The 15,591-nt window shown below is 34.1% G+C and overlaps 1 protein-coding gene across 1 annotated transcript in view; it reads right to left on the bottom strand.

Annotated features, from left to right (window-relative positions):
- LOC136037360 (ecotropic viral integration site 5 ortholog-like) overlaps positions 1-15,591 on the bottom strand; it is a gene marked incomplete at its 5' end in the record, with an annotated part of 120,726 nt that overhangs the window by 23,646 nt on the left and 81,489 nt on the right. The window contains 2 exon segments of the mRNA XM_065720065.1: positions 742-942; positions 4,653-4,895. Coding sequence (XP_065576137.1) covers positions 742-942; positions 4,653-4,895 — 444 coding nt within the window.

The raw sequence follows: 15,591 nt of genomic DNA, 5'->3' as shown, positions 1-15,591 counted from the left end.
TAACAAGCGGAAGACGAATTATATTGGACTGTCTTGTAAAATGTGTATGAATATCACTTCCTAATTCAAAGCAGAAATAGTTTTTTATTTTATGTCCTTGGTTTTATTTTCTTATTTTGGTTTTCTTATTTTTTCTTGGCTTTTCTTATTTTTTATTTTCACGTCTTTAAAATTGTCATTGATGTCAGTGACAAATGGTTATATCGCTCGAATGCAAAGAAAGTTCATCCCCTACAAATTCAAACCTATGAGTACCGGGTGGAAACGACCACTTCGTCGTTCCTAAGAAATAGATGGCCTGACAGTCTGCACCAGTTCCTGAAGTTAAACAGGAATAAGATTATAATATATACCCGTGGTTGTTCAAAACCGAGTGCTCTGGATGAGGATGGCTCTCTCGATGCTGGCACCAAATCAGCAGAAGAATTAAGCCAAGTTGAGTGAAGCCCCTTCAACTATTCACTAAGCTTGCTGCTGTTAATTCAATGCTCATTTTTTTTTTGTGTCGGATGATTTAATTAATGCGTTTAGATGATCATTTCCAGAACATGTAATATTTAAAACTTCCAGATATCTCCATAAAAGACGAGCAGGAGCATCACGTGCCAACACGATGTGGACCTTTTCAAAGGAGAATGTGTCGTATTAATCTTTTAGATTGTATTTAGCAAAAAAAACTGAATAGGTAAATTGTTTTTGCACGTGACAACCAAGGTAATGAATCAGCAATAAAAATGCAACCTGAGTTTCCAGCTCCATGACTCTTAGACGTAGTTCTTTCAGCTCTGCCACTGCTTCTACTTCTCTAAGTTTAGTTGTCACCAACTCTTCCTCTGCTTTAGCTGCGCGCTTGGCGTCGTTGTTTTCCCAAAACATCAGCTTCTTTGGAGTGCTGTTTGACTGATTAGCCTCACCATCTTTGACTGGCTCACTGTGGTATTCCTAGAAACGCATTTAATGAAATAGAAGTTAAAAAGACATTGGAGCAAGAGTGAAATGTCAAAAAAGAAAAAGGATAAGAGAGAAAAAGAGCAGAAAGACAGACCAATAGAAAAGGAAATATATAAAGTTTCCGCCCCTGGATGACTAAAAATGTGCAAATTGTATTATGTAGTTCTGTAAAAATGTTTTTTTTACCCCTCTCTTTCCCCCAGACAGGGTGAAATCATTGAGGGATCCCTCCGATGTTTGCAAGCACCCTTAGGAATTTAATTCTAGCAAATTATCAGGATTAATATCTCTCTCAAAAGACAATGGTGTACACGTAAGGGGGTTAAGATTGCTGGTCTGACATTTTTCGTGATACATTTAAAAAAAAAACGAGAAAAAAAAGAAAGATACAGAGAGAGAGAGAAAATAACATTCATTTTGAATAACCTATATTAGTTTAGCATAAGAAAAATCAGCCTGTTTTAAAGCCGCTGAAATTCAAGGAAAAGGTTGCTTTTTTCCCAGAGTTGAAACTTTCAAGAGAAAAAAGAACGAAAGGAATACTTATTGTTTTGGGGGGTATACCCGCAAAATTTCCAGATGCAATTTCTTTTACATTACAAGATGAACTAAATTAAACACAGTTTTCCCTGAAACTTTTAGGAAACAAGCGTTCTGAAACCAGAATTGGCTTTGAATAATTTGCTCCTAAAGCAATTGCAAATTAATAAATTCCAGCTTGGACTAAAGAAATGCCACCCTGTATTAAAGGAGTTGATGCCAAAACTCATATGAATCTAATAGTGCGAGAATCGAGTCAGAGTCAAAATTAACAGTTTGCTGACTCTACATTTCTGGAAAAGCCACTCAATTTTTTTTATTTTAGTATCTTCCATAATAATAGAGTTGAAAACAAGAGAGAGTAGATAATCGAAAACGGACTAGCAAACACCAAAGGAAACCTTTCATTATAATGACGTCATTATTTTGTAAACAATGATTAAGAAAATAAATACAATAATAAAGTAAAAACAAGGAAATAAGCGTTCTGAAATCGGAATTGGCTTTGAGTAATTTGCTCCAAAAGCAGTTGCAAATTAATAAATTCCAGCTTAGACTAATGAAATGTCACCCTGTGTTAAATGAGTTAATGCCAAAACTCCTAGGAATCTAATAGTGCAAGAATCGAGCCAGAGTCGAAATTAACAGTTTGCTGACTACATTTCTGGAAAAGCCACCCAATTTTTTTTATTTTATTTTAGTATCTTCCGTAATAATAGACAAGAAAAAAAGAAAGAGTAGATAATTGAAAACGGACTAGCAAACACCAAAGGAAACCATTCATTAGAATGACGTCATTATTTTGTAAACAATGATTAAGAAAAAAAATACAATAATAAAGTAAAAACATTTATGAAAAAAAAATAGTTTCGGAGGCAACAATTCACAAAGTATTGTTAAAGCGCATATTTAAGTCAAGACCGTAAAAGAAATTGACGTTTTGATACATTTACTTTGAGCCTTCGATATGTTTACCATGGGTCTCCAAGATAAACACAAGTGCATAACAGTCCAACTCTCAGGGGAAGGGGCTTAAAGACTTCGTGTATTCAGACAACTATAATTAAAAATAGATCCTATCCTTGGGGAGGGGTGTCAGATGATTTTTTTTTAAACACTGTATCAAAATGAGAAAATATTTATTTATCCTGGAATATATTTAAATTTTGTGTGCATAGAAGGGGGGGGGGTAGCACTGGGTTATTTCAGTTTAGCATCGAATTTGTTTAGAAGTTTTTAGCAAAATATAAATCAAATAATACGGCTTTTACTTCACAAAGAAAAGTAGTATAAATTCTTTAAATCATTCCCTTCCTTTTCATTTTTGCCAAAGAAAGCAAATTAATAAAGGATTTTCTATCGAATTAGAACGAACTAGAAGAGATTTATAAATTTGGATCCAAAAGTCTCCAATAAATTCAAAATCAATAGTAAAAGCTCTGTCCTTTAGAAGGAATTAGAAAGACATTACTGGTAAGACTTTGAATTTTAAAACTGTTGTATGATTGCGATACAGAATTTTCGATCGCTTTAGAAGCATTAAGATTATATATTTTAGGTATTGTGAGTTTTTGTTTCGCCTTCCTCAGATATAAAGCAATAGGAATATTGCTATTATCGGTTATTGCTATTATTCAAATATCGGTTTTAGTGGAATGTGGATATGGTTTTACATCAGGTACGCACGCATAATTTGTTTTTTGAATTGGGGGGGGGATAATAATAACAGCAAAATTCATTTATTAATTTGAACAAGTACTTTAGGATTAGCTCCAATACTCTTTGACATCACATTGGTCGTGTATACCGAAGTACCTAAAATCTAGCAAGATTTTTCTCTTTAATTTTTAGCACTTTAAAACGAAATTAAACAGAAAAATCGGACACTATATTTTTTTTTAATGTAATTTTTAGACTAACGGAAGTATCTCAACAGGCCCCCCTCCCTCCTTAGACCACGAAAGACAAATCTATATCTTTTACCTTTCTTTACGTTATGTAGCCATTTTTTTCAGATTTTGCAAATTAATGATCTCGCCGACTAAAACCATAAAACTTTTAACATGTCAAGTACTCTCAACTGCAGACTTATCACAACTTTAAGCCATCTGAGAGCTATCTAATTCTCGGTCGCAATCATTTCAATACGATGTTTATCAACAAATAACCGTCTAGGCTGGCACGTGCGCAGGGGGGGGGGGGGGGCTTCGGGCCCGCCCCCAAAATTTTGTGAAATGTTTAATTTCCCCATGGTTTCTTGGGATTTCTGGCAAAAGTAGGGCATTTATTTAGAATCTAGATACACGTGTGAAGCCTTTTTGGGGGGATTTTACAACATGCAATTATCCGGTCAAGTCACTGCCCAATTATTAACCCATTTTCTGTCTAACTTTTTACCCTCTTCGAAGTAATTAGCAATTGTACTATTATTTTTTTTTGTAAATAGAATTTGCTTTCCACAGCAAGATAGAATCATCCTTGATATTAGGGCGTTTATCCCCCCTTTTCAGGAAAAAGTAGAGCTTTTAATGGATCAATATTGTAAACTATCATTTTTCATTAAAATCTACGTTTTTGCAATAGAAGAATTACCCCCCCCCCCCAGCACCCATATTGCATTGTTAACCCTGTTAACCCTAAAATTTCCCTTTCAGTGGGATATAATAGATTAATCACTGGTTCTAAATCGCTATGAATATAACCTGAGCCTAAAACGTACTTTTGAGGCTTCAGTCTTCTTCCCCCCATCCGCTACAATACTACAGATTAAAGTTAATCTGTATTTTCCGATATACGTGCTTTTTGTATTACTAAATAAAAAAAGTGCTACTTTATATCTGCTGTTTCGAAGGTTTTGCCCCCCCCCCCGAAAAAATTCCTGCGTACGTGCCTGCGTCTAGGATATTTTTATCTTCTTCTTTAACTTTGATGAACATACCTTTAAAAATTAAAACGATAAAGGAAGAAAACGAATAAAAAACACGAGCCTGTATATGTTTTAGCCATTGATCACGTAGCATAGCAATTGTAGGTCGTAATTCTTCCAATACTATGTGTATCAAAAAACAAACGTCTAGATATTTTATTTTCTTCTTTAACTTCCATAAACATATTTTCAAATGTCATAACGATAAACAAAGAATAAGAATAAAAACACGAACCTGTAGGTGTTTTTGCCATTGAGCAGTAAGTTCAGCAATTCTAGGTCGTAATTCCTTCAATGCACAGGTGGCTTCAGCTTCACGGAGCTTCACTGCAGCCAACTCTTCCTGAAGTAAAGCGATAGATTCTTCTGGTCTCCTTTCCCTTAGCGCTTTCTTCTCTTCTTCGGCATCTTGTAATTGAGATTTCAACTCACGAATAACTGCTTCCATTTCAGCTTGTCGAAGCCGTCCACCAATTAACTGAAAAACAGTAAAAAAAAAAAGAAGTTAGAAGGTGGTAGGAGACACACATGGTCTAAGGTCAATGGTTGTTAATCAAATTATAGACACTAGTCAAGACCTGAAAACATAATATCTACATAGAGTTTGAGAAATTTAGGCATAATTTAAAACATTCTTGCTCCTAATCTTTTTTCCCAAGCTGTGGTATTCCCAAGACCCTTTGGATAAACGAGTTGAAGTAAAGTCATATACTAAGTCGAACGTTATAAAAGTCATATACTAAGTCGAACGTTATTAAAGTCATATACTAAGTCGAACGTTATAAAAGTCATATACTAAGTCGAACGTTATAAAAGTCATATACTAAGTCGAACGTTATTAAAGTCATATACTAAGTCGAACGTTATAAAAGTCATATACTAAGTCGAACGTTATAAAAGTCATATACTAAGTCGAACGTTATTAAAGTCATATACTAAGTCGAACGTTATAAAAGTCATATACTAAGTCGAACGTTATAAAAGTCATATACTAAGTCGAACGTTATAAAAGTCATATACTAAGTCGAACGTTATAAAAGTCATATACTAAGTCGAACGTTATTAAAGTCATATACTAAGTCGAACGTTATAAAAGTCATATACTAAGTCGAACGTTATAAAAGTCATATACTAAGTCGAACGTTATTAAAGTCATATACTAAGTCGAACGTTATAAAAGTCATATACTAAGTCGAACGTTATAAAAGTCATATACTAAGTCGAACGTTATAAAAGTCATATACTAAGTCGAACGTTATAAAAGTCATATACTAAGTCGAACGTTATTAAAGTCATATACTAAGTCGAACGTTATAAAAGTCATATACTAAGTCGAACGTTATAAAAGTCATATACTAAGTCGAACGTTATAAAAGTCATATACTAAGTCGAACTTTATAAAAGTCATATACTAAGTCGAACGTTATAAAAGTCATATACTAAGTCGAACGTTATAAAAGTCATATACTAAGTCGAACGTTATAAAAGTCATATACTAAGTCGAACTTTATAAAAGTCATATACTAAGTCAAACTAAATCTTGCTATGAAGGAATAACTAAAACCCAAAACAAACATGTTTTCAAAATTGAAACGAACAGAAGCTATCAAAATAAGAGGGCTGTCGCGTGTCATTTTTGCTCAACTAACAATTGTATATGTTTTGAGCAGATGTGTTTAGCAATAACCATAAAAAAAAAAAAAATTAATCAGGTTTACAAGCAATAATTTTAGCTCAACTAATTTGGAAGGAAACTATTAAAACAAAGAAAACAAAAAATGTATTCAAATACAAATAAAATTTAACCGTAGGAGCCTTAGAGTAAGCTACTTTACACCTTCAATTAGAAAGCATAGAGAGGGAAGGATGGCTGTTCTGGCCACCCATTGATACATATTGAAATGATCCAATTCAAAGTACGTAGTATGACATCTTCTTCCAAAAATATTCTAGTAAGGTGGGGTTTCCTTACTTAAGATAAGGCACAGGCTATTCAACCCAACGTGTCACCAGGAAGCTGTAAGACCAGGGTCTGCCAAAGTGATCAGTCTTTTGTCTGTGGATGAATGAGTTGAAGCCACGACTTGTTAAACATGTAGCCATATTTCCAGAACCTGCCTAGTGGTTCGACGTCTTTCTTTCGGACATTTTGCTATGACTTGATGTGGTCATATGGTTTTTTCTTCCAGGAGGAGGGAGGCACTACAATAAGGCAATGAAATGTTAGGGCCTCCTTAGGGCGTCGTATTACAAGGCCAAACCACTTCAGTGGTCTTTTATTAATTATAATTGACTTCATAAGTTCTTATCCGCCCATATTCATGAATTTGTGGTTGCTGATTCGTTGCAACAGTCTGATGATACAAATAGCTCTTAGATCACCGCTCTAGAACGACTAGTTGTCGTTCTTCATCTGTCTTTAGTGGGCAGGTCTCGCAGCCGAATGGAAGTATAGAGCGTACGCATGCCGAGTATATTCTGAGTTGTATCTTGTGTTCAGTTTCTCGTTTCTACCACAGGACTTTACGCAAATTCCCAAAAGCACACTAGACCTGACTGATCTGAGCTTGGACCTCATTCGAAGCTCGATCCTTAGCATCCATAAGTGCTCAAGGATATTTAAATTCTTAACTCTGTCAAAACGGCCTCTATTAAGAGGTATAAAAGAGTTAGTATCAGTCCCAGTTAAAACCCTTCAGCACCCAAACCCCACATTATTACAATTTATTTTTCGCAGAAAGATGGCTTACTGCATGTTTTCAGGTTCTCCTCTAGGTCCTATTAGCTTCTTCATCGTACAGACAGAAGGTCATCATTTGATCTCAATTCAGATATGATATAACATACTACTACTACTGCTAACAACTCACCGCAGCACCAAGCCAACTGAGGCCAACACATCTACGCAGGCTCCTCCCCCATCAAATCGATTGAAAGCCTACCTCTTTAAACCCTAAGATTCCATTTCCTTTAAATCTTTCTTCATAACATCCTCCCACCCCTGACGGTTTTGACTTGCTTTCCGTTTAGCCCTAGACGGTTCGCCAAAAAGGACAATCGTCGGCAATCTGTCAACCTTCATCCGCAGAACATGCCCTAGACAATTGACCTTTCTTTCATTGTAGCCCTAGAAAGCGGGATTGAAACATATTTTTCGTACAGCCTACTGTTTGGAATACGGTCAGTCAGCCGGGTACCCAGAACGATCTGTAGACAATTTCTCTGGAAAACATCAAGTAAATCTTCATCAGTAAAAATCTGTCAGGATGCCCTGACAGAGAAGCTCGAAGAATGGCAACTTTCACCAAATTTAGCAAAATGCTCTGTCGTCCATCTTGGCCGCCAAAATCCGATGTACTCATACAAAATGAAAGGTATCGACCTGACAAAATCTACCTGTGAAAAGGACCTAGGTGTAATTTTGAGCTTGGACCTCAAACCAGAAAAGAATATCGACCTGGTTGTGCGTAAAGCGTCGAATACTCTCTGGCTACTCAGTCAATCCCTACGATACCTTGACAATTACTCAAAGATATCAGCATACACAAGCTACGTCAGGCCACAGATTGAATACGCCACTGTCATCTGGTCGCCATATCTCAAAAAGGATATTGATAGAATAGAACGGGTCCAGAAACGCTTTGTAAAAGAACTTCAAGGATTCAGAAACCTTCCGTATGACGAAGCTCTAAGAAGGCTCACTCTCCATAAACTTGAGACAAGAAGAACGATCTTAGACTTAAAAACCCTCTTCAAGATAGTTCATGAGAATTTTGGGAACGTAAAAGACAAGCTTGTTCAAAAAAGTCCCCAAAGCAACAAAAGATCGCACAGTCTGCAATTGGAGCCCGTGAAGATGAAGATTGCAAGATCTAATTCTTACCATCATTCGTTCATACCCCGGGTCATCAGGGTCTGGAACAAACTACAATTCCCAGTAGAAAAGATGAAATCACTGGAAGCCTTCTCCAACAGCCTAAACATAAACATACCATACCTCGAGACTTTTAACGTAGGACGACTTTAAATGGAAATCAGGCCGCAGTCGATCCGCTCTTCGCCCTGCCATAACATTTTTCTTTTAAAAAGGTGTCAGTTGTATAGAAATTTATTTATTTATTATTTATCCGCTTTTCGGAGCGCCCATGCTACAGAGCCATATTTGAACACTGTCATCACTGTAGCTTCCAATATTGCAATCTTGGTTTGCATACTTATCTTCCTATTCTTCTACACTTTTTTTAACTGCGAAAAAAAACCTGAGCCTTGGCTATAACATCTTCACAGCTCCAACCGTCTTTACTAATAATACTACAAAGGTAAGTGAAGCTGCCCACCTGATCAATCTTTTTGCTATCCAGCGTCGCCTTTTCGTATTTACTTATTCCTAGCCTTAGTGACTTTGTTACTAAAGCTGCTAACCTTATTTCCTACCTTAACCGCAGCAGTGTTATTCTCGTACATAACACTAATCACTTTAATGTATTTGTCTGGTATACCATACAAGGATATAAGCAAGGGTATATATAACCTTTGCTAAAGCTCTTCTATGAACAGAATCGAACGCTTGCTCATGCTCTATAAGACTGAGGACTAAAAGTTTTTGACAACTCATACACTTCTCAATTATTAACCTAAGAGTGAAAATGTGATCGACACATCCTATGCCTTTTATAAAACCGCACTGTTCTTCTCTTAAAACTTTGTCTACAGCATCTCTCATTCTAAAAAGAATCATATTACTAAGTAATTTGCTACCTACGGAGATTAGACTAATACCTCGATAATTACCACACTCACTCTTATCAGCTTTCTAAGACGGTGGTTTAATTAAGGTTTTCCTATAATTGTTAGATACTGGAGCCTTATTATTTTTTAATTCTTTTAGTAGTGTCGCTAATTCTTCCTCGCAAAACAGATCTTCCTTTACATCCAAGGCATCAAAAACTTATTTTCATTTTCCTCTTTACCTTTTTCTGCAAATCTATCTCGATTTTGCATATTCTCAAAATATTCTGCCCATCTCTCTTTCACTCTTTCCTTATCACTAATTGTGACTCCGTTCCTATCTTTAACTGGGACAAGTGCAGATTATTCCCTCTCAATTTATTAACATGCAAGTAAAATATTTTACTATTATGCTGTCTTGCTGTATCTTCCACATTCTCGACAATTTAATCCATGGCCTCCACTTCATACGTCCTTGGTTCATATTTTAAGTCTCCACTTTCTTTACATTCCTACTGTTTTCATATGATGTACCACTCAGATAATTCTTGTACAAACCCCTTCTTCTCTCTATTAAACCTAAAGCTTTTTCACTAATATTTCTTGCTGCGCTCCTAACTTTCTTGCCTAAGACACCATCAGCAACTTCACAAATTGTTTTTCTAAAATTATTCGAACCATCTTCCACATTGTCAAATTTTAAACTCTCAAGTTTAGTAATCAATAGTTCCTGGAAAGTTTCACTCAAATTCTCATGCTGGAGTCTACCAACATCATAACTTTCCGGGAGGAAGTTACCCTTCCGAAATTTCAGCTTTAAATTAACCTAGGACACTAATTAATGGTGATCTTTACTTTTAACATCAATAACCGCACTCCTTATACCCTAGTATCTTGTATTGAACCTGCCAGTCTTCGGTTTAACATAACAAAATCAATAAGGTTCACTGTCTTACCATCACATGAATACCATGTTAACTTATGGGCTATTTTATTACCAAACACCGTATTGGCTATAACCAGATTATTGTACCTATAAAATTACAAAAGATTACTGTTCTCTTTTCCTACACTAAATTTACCTAGGCTAGGATACCATCTGTCGCTATTTCTACCTACCTGGGCCTTAAAATCTCTTAGTAAAAACACCATATTTCTACCTGGGACCCTGTCTATTTGCTACTGCAACTGTAAGTAAAATTCATCCAAGTCAATAGTATCTCCGTCAGTCGATTCTACAGGCTTAAACTACTACAACTGATACGCGGAACTTTCTAGTCATAAAATGAGCAATTGGTATCCTATTATTAATACCTTCTCAGCCTAAACAAGACAAGCAGCTTCCTTATTCATCATGAGCCCTACTCCCTGTCTATACGCCCCATCCTTCCTGCCTTATGCAACATATTTCTAAAAAATATCGTGGCGAGAGGAGCGGTGGTACTGGAGCGACTGTGACCCAGTTTATATTGGTAAACAATGCACATGTAAGATCGTTACGCAATTTTCTATTTGAAAAAGTGCAGTATTCTGCTAACAAAAACCATGACGGGAGGAGGGCTGTTGGGGGGGGGACCAAAGGACCCCTTGGTGCGTCCAATCATGCTTACAGAAAATCATTAGGAGTTGTCAATTGAACAAGGGGCTGCCTGGCTAGCTTTCTGCTAAAAAAAAATTGCAGGAAAGATTAAGTGTAGCTTTGGCTAATTGCCATATGGCTATTTGGCTAATTGCACATGCCAGAACAGCTCGGTTTTGTATTGAGCCACGAGTTAGCTCGTTTTACACCGGGGCCTGCGAAAATTTCCGTGGATGGCACAGGGGGGGGGGGGGGGCACACAAAAGTTGTGTTCCCCAGTAGTGTCATAGTTGCTCCAAAACACTAAATTACTTTGCATCTTTAGTATTCCAAAGGGGGAATGCCCGGTCTCCCACGTTATAAATTGCTTGATAAACAATTTCTCAAAGACTTGCAAGTTATTTTTGCCCGGCGAAACCAGTTGGCAATATGAAATCAGTCTTTCTTCTGCGTACTTCTTATTTCCTCTCCTAGCAATAAAATAAATTGCTAGAATAATTTGTCAGCTAAGTTTCTTGTGGTTTTATTATCCCAATACTAAAAAGATCTTCACTTTGGAGAAATATATATCTAAGATAAAAAGAAACATTTTCCGTCACATTTCCCAGAGAGAATAATAATGGAGATGGAACTTTTAACCCTCAAGGTACTAAAACTTAATATCATTTTAAGAATTCTTTTATCTCGTAAAATAAACATAGAAAGCTGCGACAGAAATTTCTATAGGGAAAGTTGGGCCAGGTCTTTGGTTTTTTTTCTTTTTTTTTTAAATTCATTTATTATGACAAAAAACGAAAGATTATGGGAAAGAAAAAAGAAAAATGTCTTGAGGGTCATTTTTTGTGTTTTGAAAGTTTGAAACCTTTTTTATTCAATGAGCAATTTTAAATTTGAAATAAATTGAAATTTAAGAAATGTGCCTATCATGATGATGACAGCTATTATTTATTATTATTATTATTATTTTTATAATAATACGAGTTTATTATTGCCTTAGTTTTATTATTTTTTATTATCTCTAAAAAAAAACTAAAAGACGGCGTATCAGGTTTAAAAGAGTGATAATATTTTATTATTTTTCTTTTCCATTTTATCAATAATTTAGTCATTCAAAAGGTATAACCACATGTTTTCATTTTTGTAATAAACCATTTAATTTGTCTTTACTTTCTTACTTACTACTTATTACTTATTTTTTCTAACATTCAATAGCCATTAAAAAAATGTTATCACGAAAGTAAAAGAATCAGTGCCCCAGAGAAGGAGGAGGAGGAGGAGGAACTGCGTAATGCCTCAAAAAAAAGGATTGTATGCACAAAGTTTCCCATTTTTAATCCAGTTCTCAAATGCAGCTATAGTTAATGTGGTAACTAGTCAGTCGAGGGTTCTAAAAAGGACTAACTTTCATAATATTTTTTTTTTTATAATTAAAGAATTTTAAATATTGAGTCATCCTGAAGTGCGACTGTTCCAAAAAATCTCTTAGAATGGTGGGAGATTAGGAGAAACACCCCTCCCACCCTATTTACCAAGATAATGTTACACTGAAATTTAAAAGACTTGGGGCTACAACAGCAGTTTTTGAGGCTTCCGTCACTATTGCAAGCCGGCTCCTTAATGACATAATGGTTCCACATAGCTCTGGGAAAGACCAAGGTCTGCTTTCTACATTTCTGGAACATTAAATCAACAGAAAATGTCTTTATAAATAAGTATAAGACTAAATCTTATTAAAGAAGACAGAATATTTGGAAAGGTGATATTTTTTAATAATATAATTTCTACGTTTTAAATCAGTATAATTATAAAGTCTGGATTTTGGAGGGCTTAAATATCATAACCAATAGTATCAATTTATAAAATAATAATTAATAGTGACCAAAGGGTAAGGTGAAATTGAAACTATACAAAAACGAGTGTGAGTTTCATCAAGAATGAAAAAGGAAAACAAATATTAACAAAGTAAATATCAAAAAGGAAAAAAAGGATGGACTTAAAAAAAAAGAGCACGAGCCATTGAGGATTAAGTTTTTAAATAATACAATTTTTTTCACATAACGCTGGTTAAGCATAAGTCAAATTTAATAATATGCTATCAAATAGGAAGGGGAGAAGTAATCTTAAAAAGATACAGTTTTTTTTTTTTTATCAAATTGAGTTTGTACCAAAAGTAGCCAGAATAACTGAAAGAGTGAAATTAAAATAGAACATATAGAAAAACATTCTAGCCTCCCCCCGAAAACAAAGATACCAAATCCGATAGTATTAAGTGACGTCTTTTTTTCCATGTGGGATTTTAAGTCTTTTTTTTTATTTTACTTGATATCCAGGGAAACTAATTCAAAATGTTCAAATATATATATATACATACATACATATATATATATATATATATATATATATATATATATATATATATATATATATATATATATATATATATATATATATATATATATATATATATATATATATATATATATACTAGCTGTTGGGGTGGCGCTTCGCGCCACCCCAACACCTAGTTGGTGGGGGCGCTTCGCGCCCCCCCAAGCCCCCCCGCGCGCGTAAGTCGTTACGCGCCATAATAGTTACGCGCCATTGTAGTTGTGTCCCTATGTCCCACCTGTGAATATAGATATATATATATATATATATGGTTTTAACTACGTAAAACTTGCGAATATACAACATTCTTTGCTGTCCCATTGTCTTTGCATATAAATAGATTGTCAGGTTATCCCCCTGTTTCCCCCGGTGTCCCCGTTGTAGTTGTGTCCCTGTGTCCCGGTCGTCATTTATATTCCCTGTGTCCCGCGTCCCGGTCATCATTTGTATCCCGGTGTCCCGGTCTGTATATACATTCGTTTTTTAGTTTTGTTTTTCTCCTTTATTTTTTTCCTTTTTTTTTCTTTTTTAGCTTATTTAGATTTTTAGATTTTTTAGTTTTTTTTATTAGTTTTTAGTTTTTATTTCTTTTTAGTTTTTTTGTCCCGGTCGTCATTTATATCCCCCTGTTTCCCCCGGTGTCCCCGTTGTAGTTGTGTCCCTGTGTCCCGGTCGTTATTTATATTCCCTGTGTCCCGGTCGTCATTTGTATCCCGGTGTACCGGTCTGTATATACATTCGTTTTTTAGTTTTGTTTTTCTCCTTTATTTTTTTCCTTTTTTTTTTCTTTTTTAGTTTATTTAGATTTTTAGATTTTTTAGTTTTTTTATTAGTTTTTAGTTTTTTTTTTCTTTTTAGTTTTTTTGTAGTTTTTACCTTCTTTTTAGTTTTGTTAATTTTTTTTTTTACTTGTGTCCTGGTCGTCATTTATACTCCCTGTGTCCCGGTGCTTTGTTGATTGCTAATCGAACATTCCTTTTGTCCTGGTCGCTTTCTCTTTGAGTGTCGTCATTTATTTTTTTCTTTTTTAGTTCTTTTAGTTTTTACCTTTTTTAGTTTTTTTTTAGTTTTTAGTTTTTTTAGTTTTTTACCTTTTTTTAGTTTTTTTAGTTTTTTAGCTTTTTTATTTTTTTTATTAGTTTTTAGTTTTTTTGTAGTTTTTGCCTTTTTTTTTAGTTTTTTGTCCTGGTCGCTTTCTCTTTGAGTGTCGTCATTTATTAGTTTTTTCCTTTTTTTTTTTAGTTTTTTATTGGTTTTTACCTTTATTTTAGCTTATTTTTCAGTTTTTTCCTTTTTTTTATTTTTTTTTTATTTTTTATTTTTTTTAGTTTTTTACCTTTTTTTAGTTTTTTTAGTTTTTTTAGTTTTTTAGCTTTTTTACTTTTTTTATTAGTTTTTAGTTTTTTTTTTGTAGTTTTTGCCTTTTTTTAGTTTTTTCAGTTTTTTTTTTAGTTTTTTATTGGTTTTTACCTTTATAGTTTTTTTAGTTTTTTAGCTTTTTTATTTTTTTTTATTAGTTTTTAGTTTTTTTTTGTAGTTTTTGCCTTTTTTTAGTTTTTTCAGTTTTGACGTCACCTAATCCAGTTTTTTCAGGTGACGTCACCTGACACATCCATCCACACATCCATCCACACATCCACAGACAGACAACTTATTTTTATATATATAGATATATATGCTATTCAGGGGAATATAACTAAAAATTATCACAATCTTCTCTATTCGACTTATGTTCCAGGGGAAACCTAGCTCAAGATTCTTAATACTTTCCTGATTGTACATCTACCTCTTACTTAATTACTTAAGAAGTAATCTTAAAAAGATACAGTTTTTCATTATCAAATTGAAGTTTGTACTAAAAGTGGCCAGAATAACTGAAAGAGTGAAATTAAAATAGAACATATAGAAAAACATTCTAGCCTCCCCCCCCCCGAAAACAAAGATACCAAATCGGATAGTATTAAGTGACGTCTTTTTTTTCCATGTGGGATTTTAAGTCTTTTTTTTATTTTACTTGATATCCAGGGAAACTAATTCAAAATGTTCAAATATATATATATATATATATATATATATATATATATATATATATATATATATATATATATATATATATATATATATATATATATATATATATATATATAGATTCTTAATACTTTCCTGATTGTATATCTACCTCTAATTCAGGAAAATCCGACACAATTTTTTATTACTTCCTTTATTGTCCTTACCGTTCACCGTGAATCTAACCTATCCTGATGTTAGATTGATGTTACCTGATGTTACATGCACCTCATGTAATATCATCAATATTTGGAGGTTAGTGTTATAAATTCTATGAATATTAACCAGGGATGTGGAGTCCGAGTTGTGGAGTCGGAGTTTTAGTGAAATTATGCTGAACAGAGTCGGGGATGAAATCGGTATATTTAAAATGTCTTGAGTCGGTTATAATTTATAAAATCTTGTTGAATTA

Source organism: Artemia franciscana, chromosome 16, assembly GCF_032884065.1.
Source record: "Artemia franciscana chromosome 16, ASM3288406v1, whole genome shotgun sequence".
NCBI lineage: Eukaryota > Metazoa > Arthropoda > Branchiopoda > Anostraca > Artemiidae > Artemia > Artemia franciscana.
Note: the sequence above shows the minus strand (reverse complement) of the source record. Positions and strands in the feature narration are given on the sequence as shown.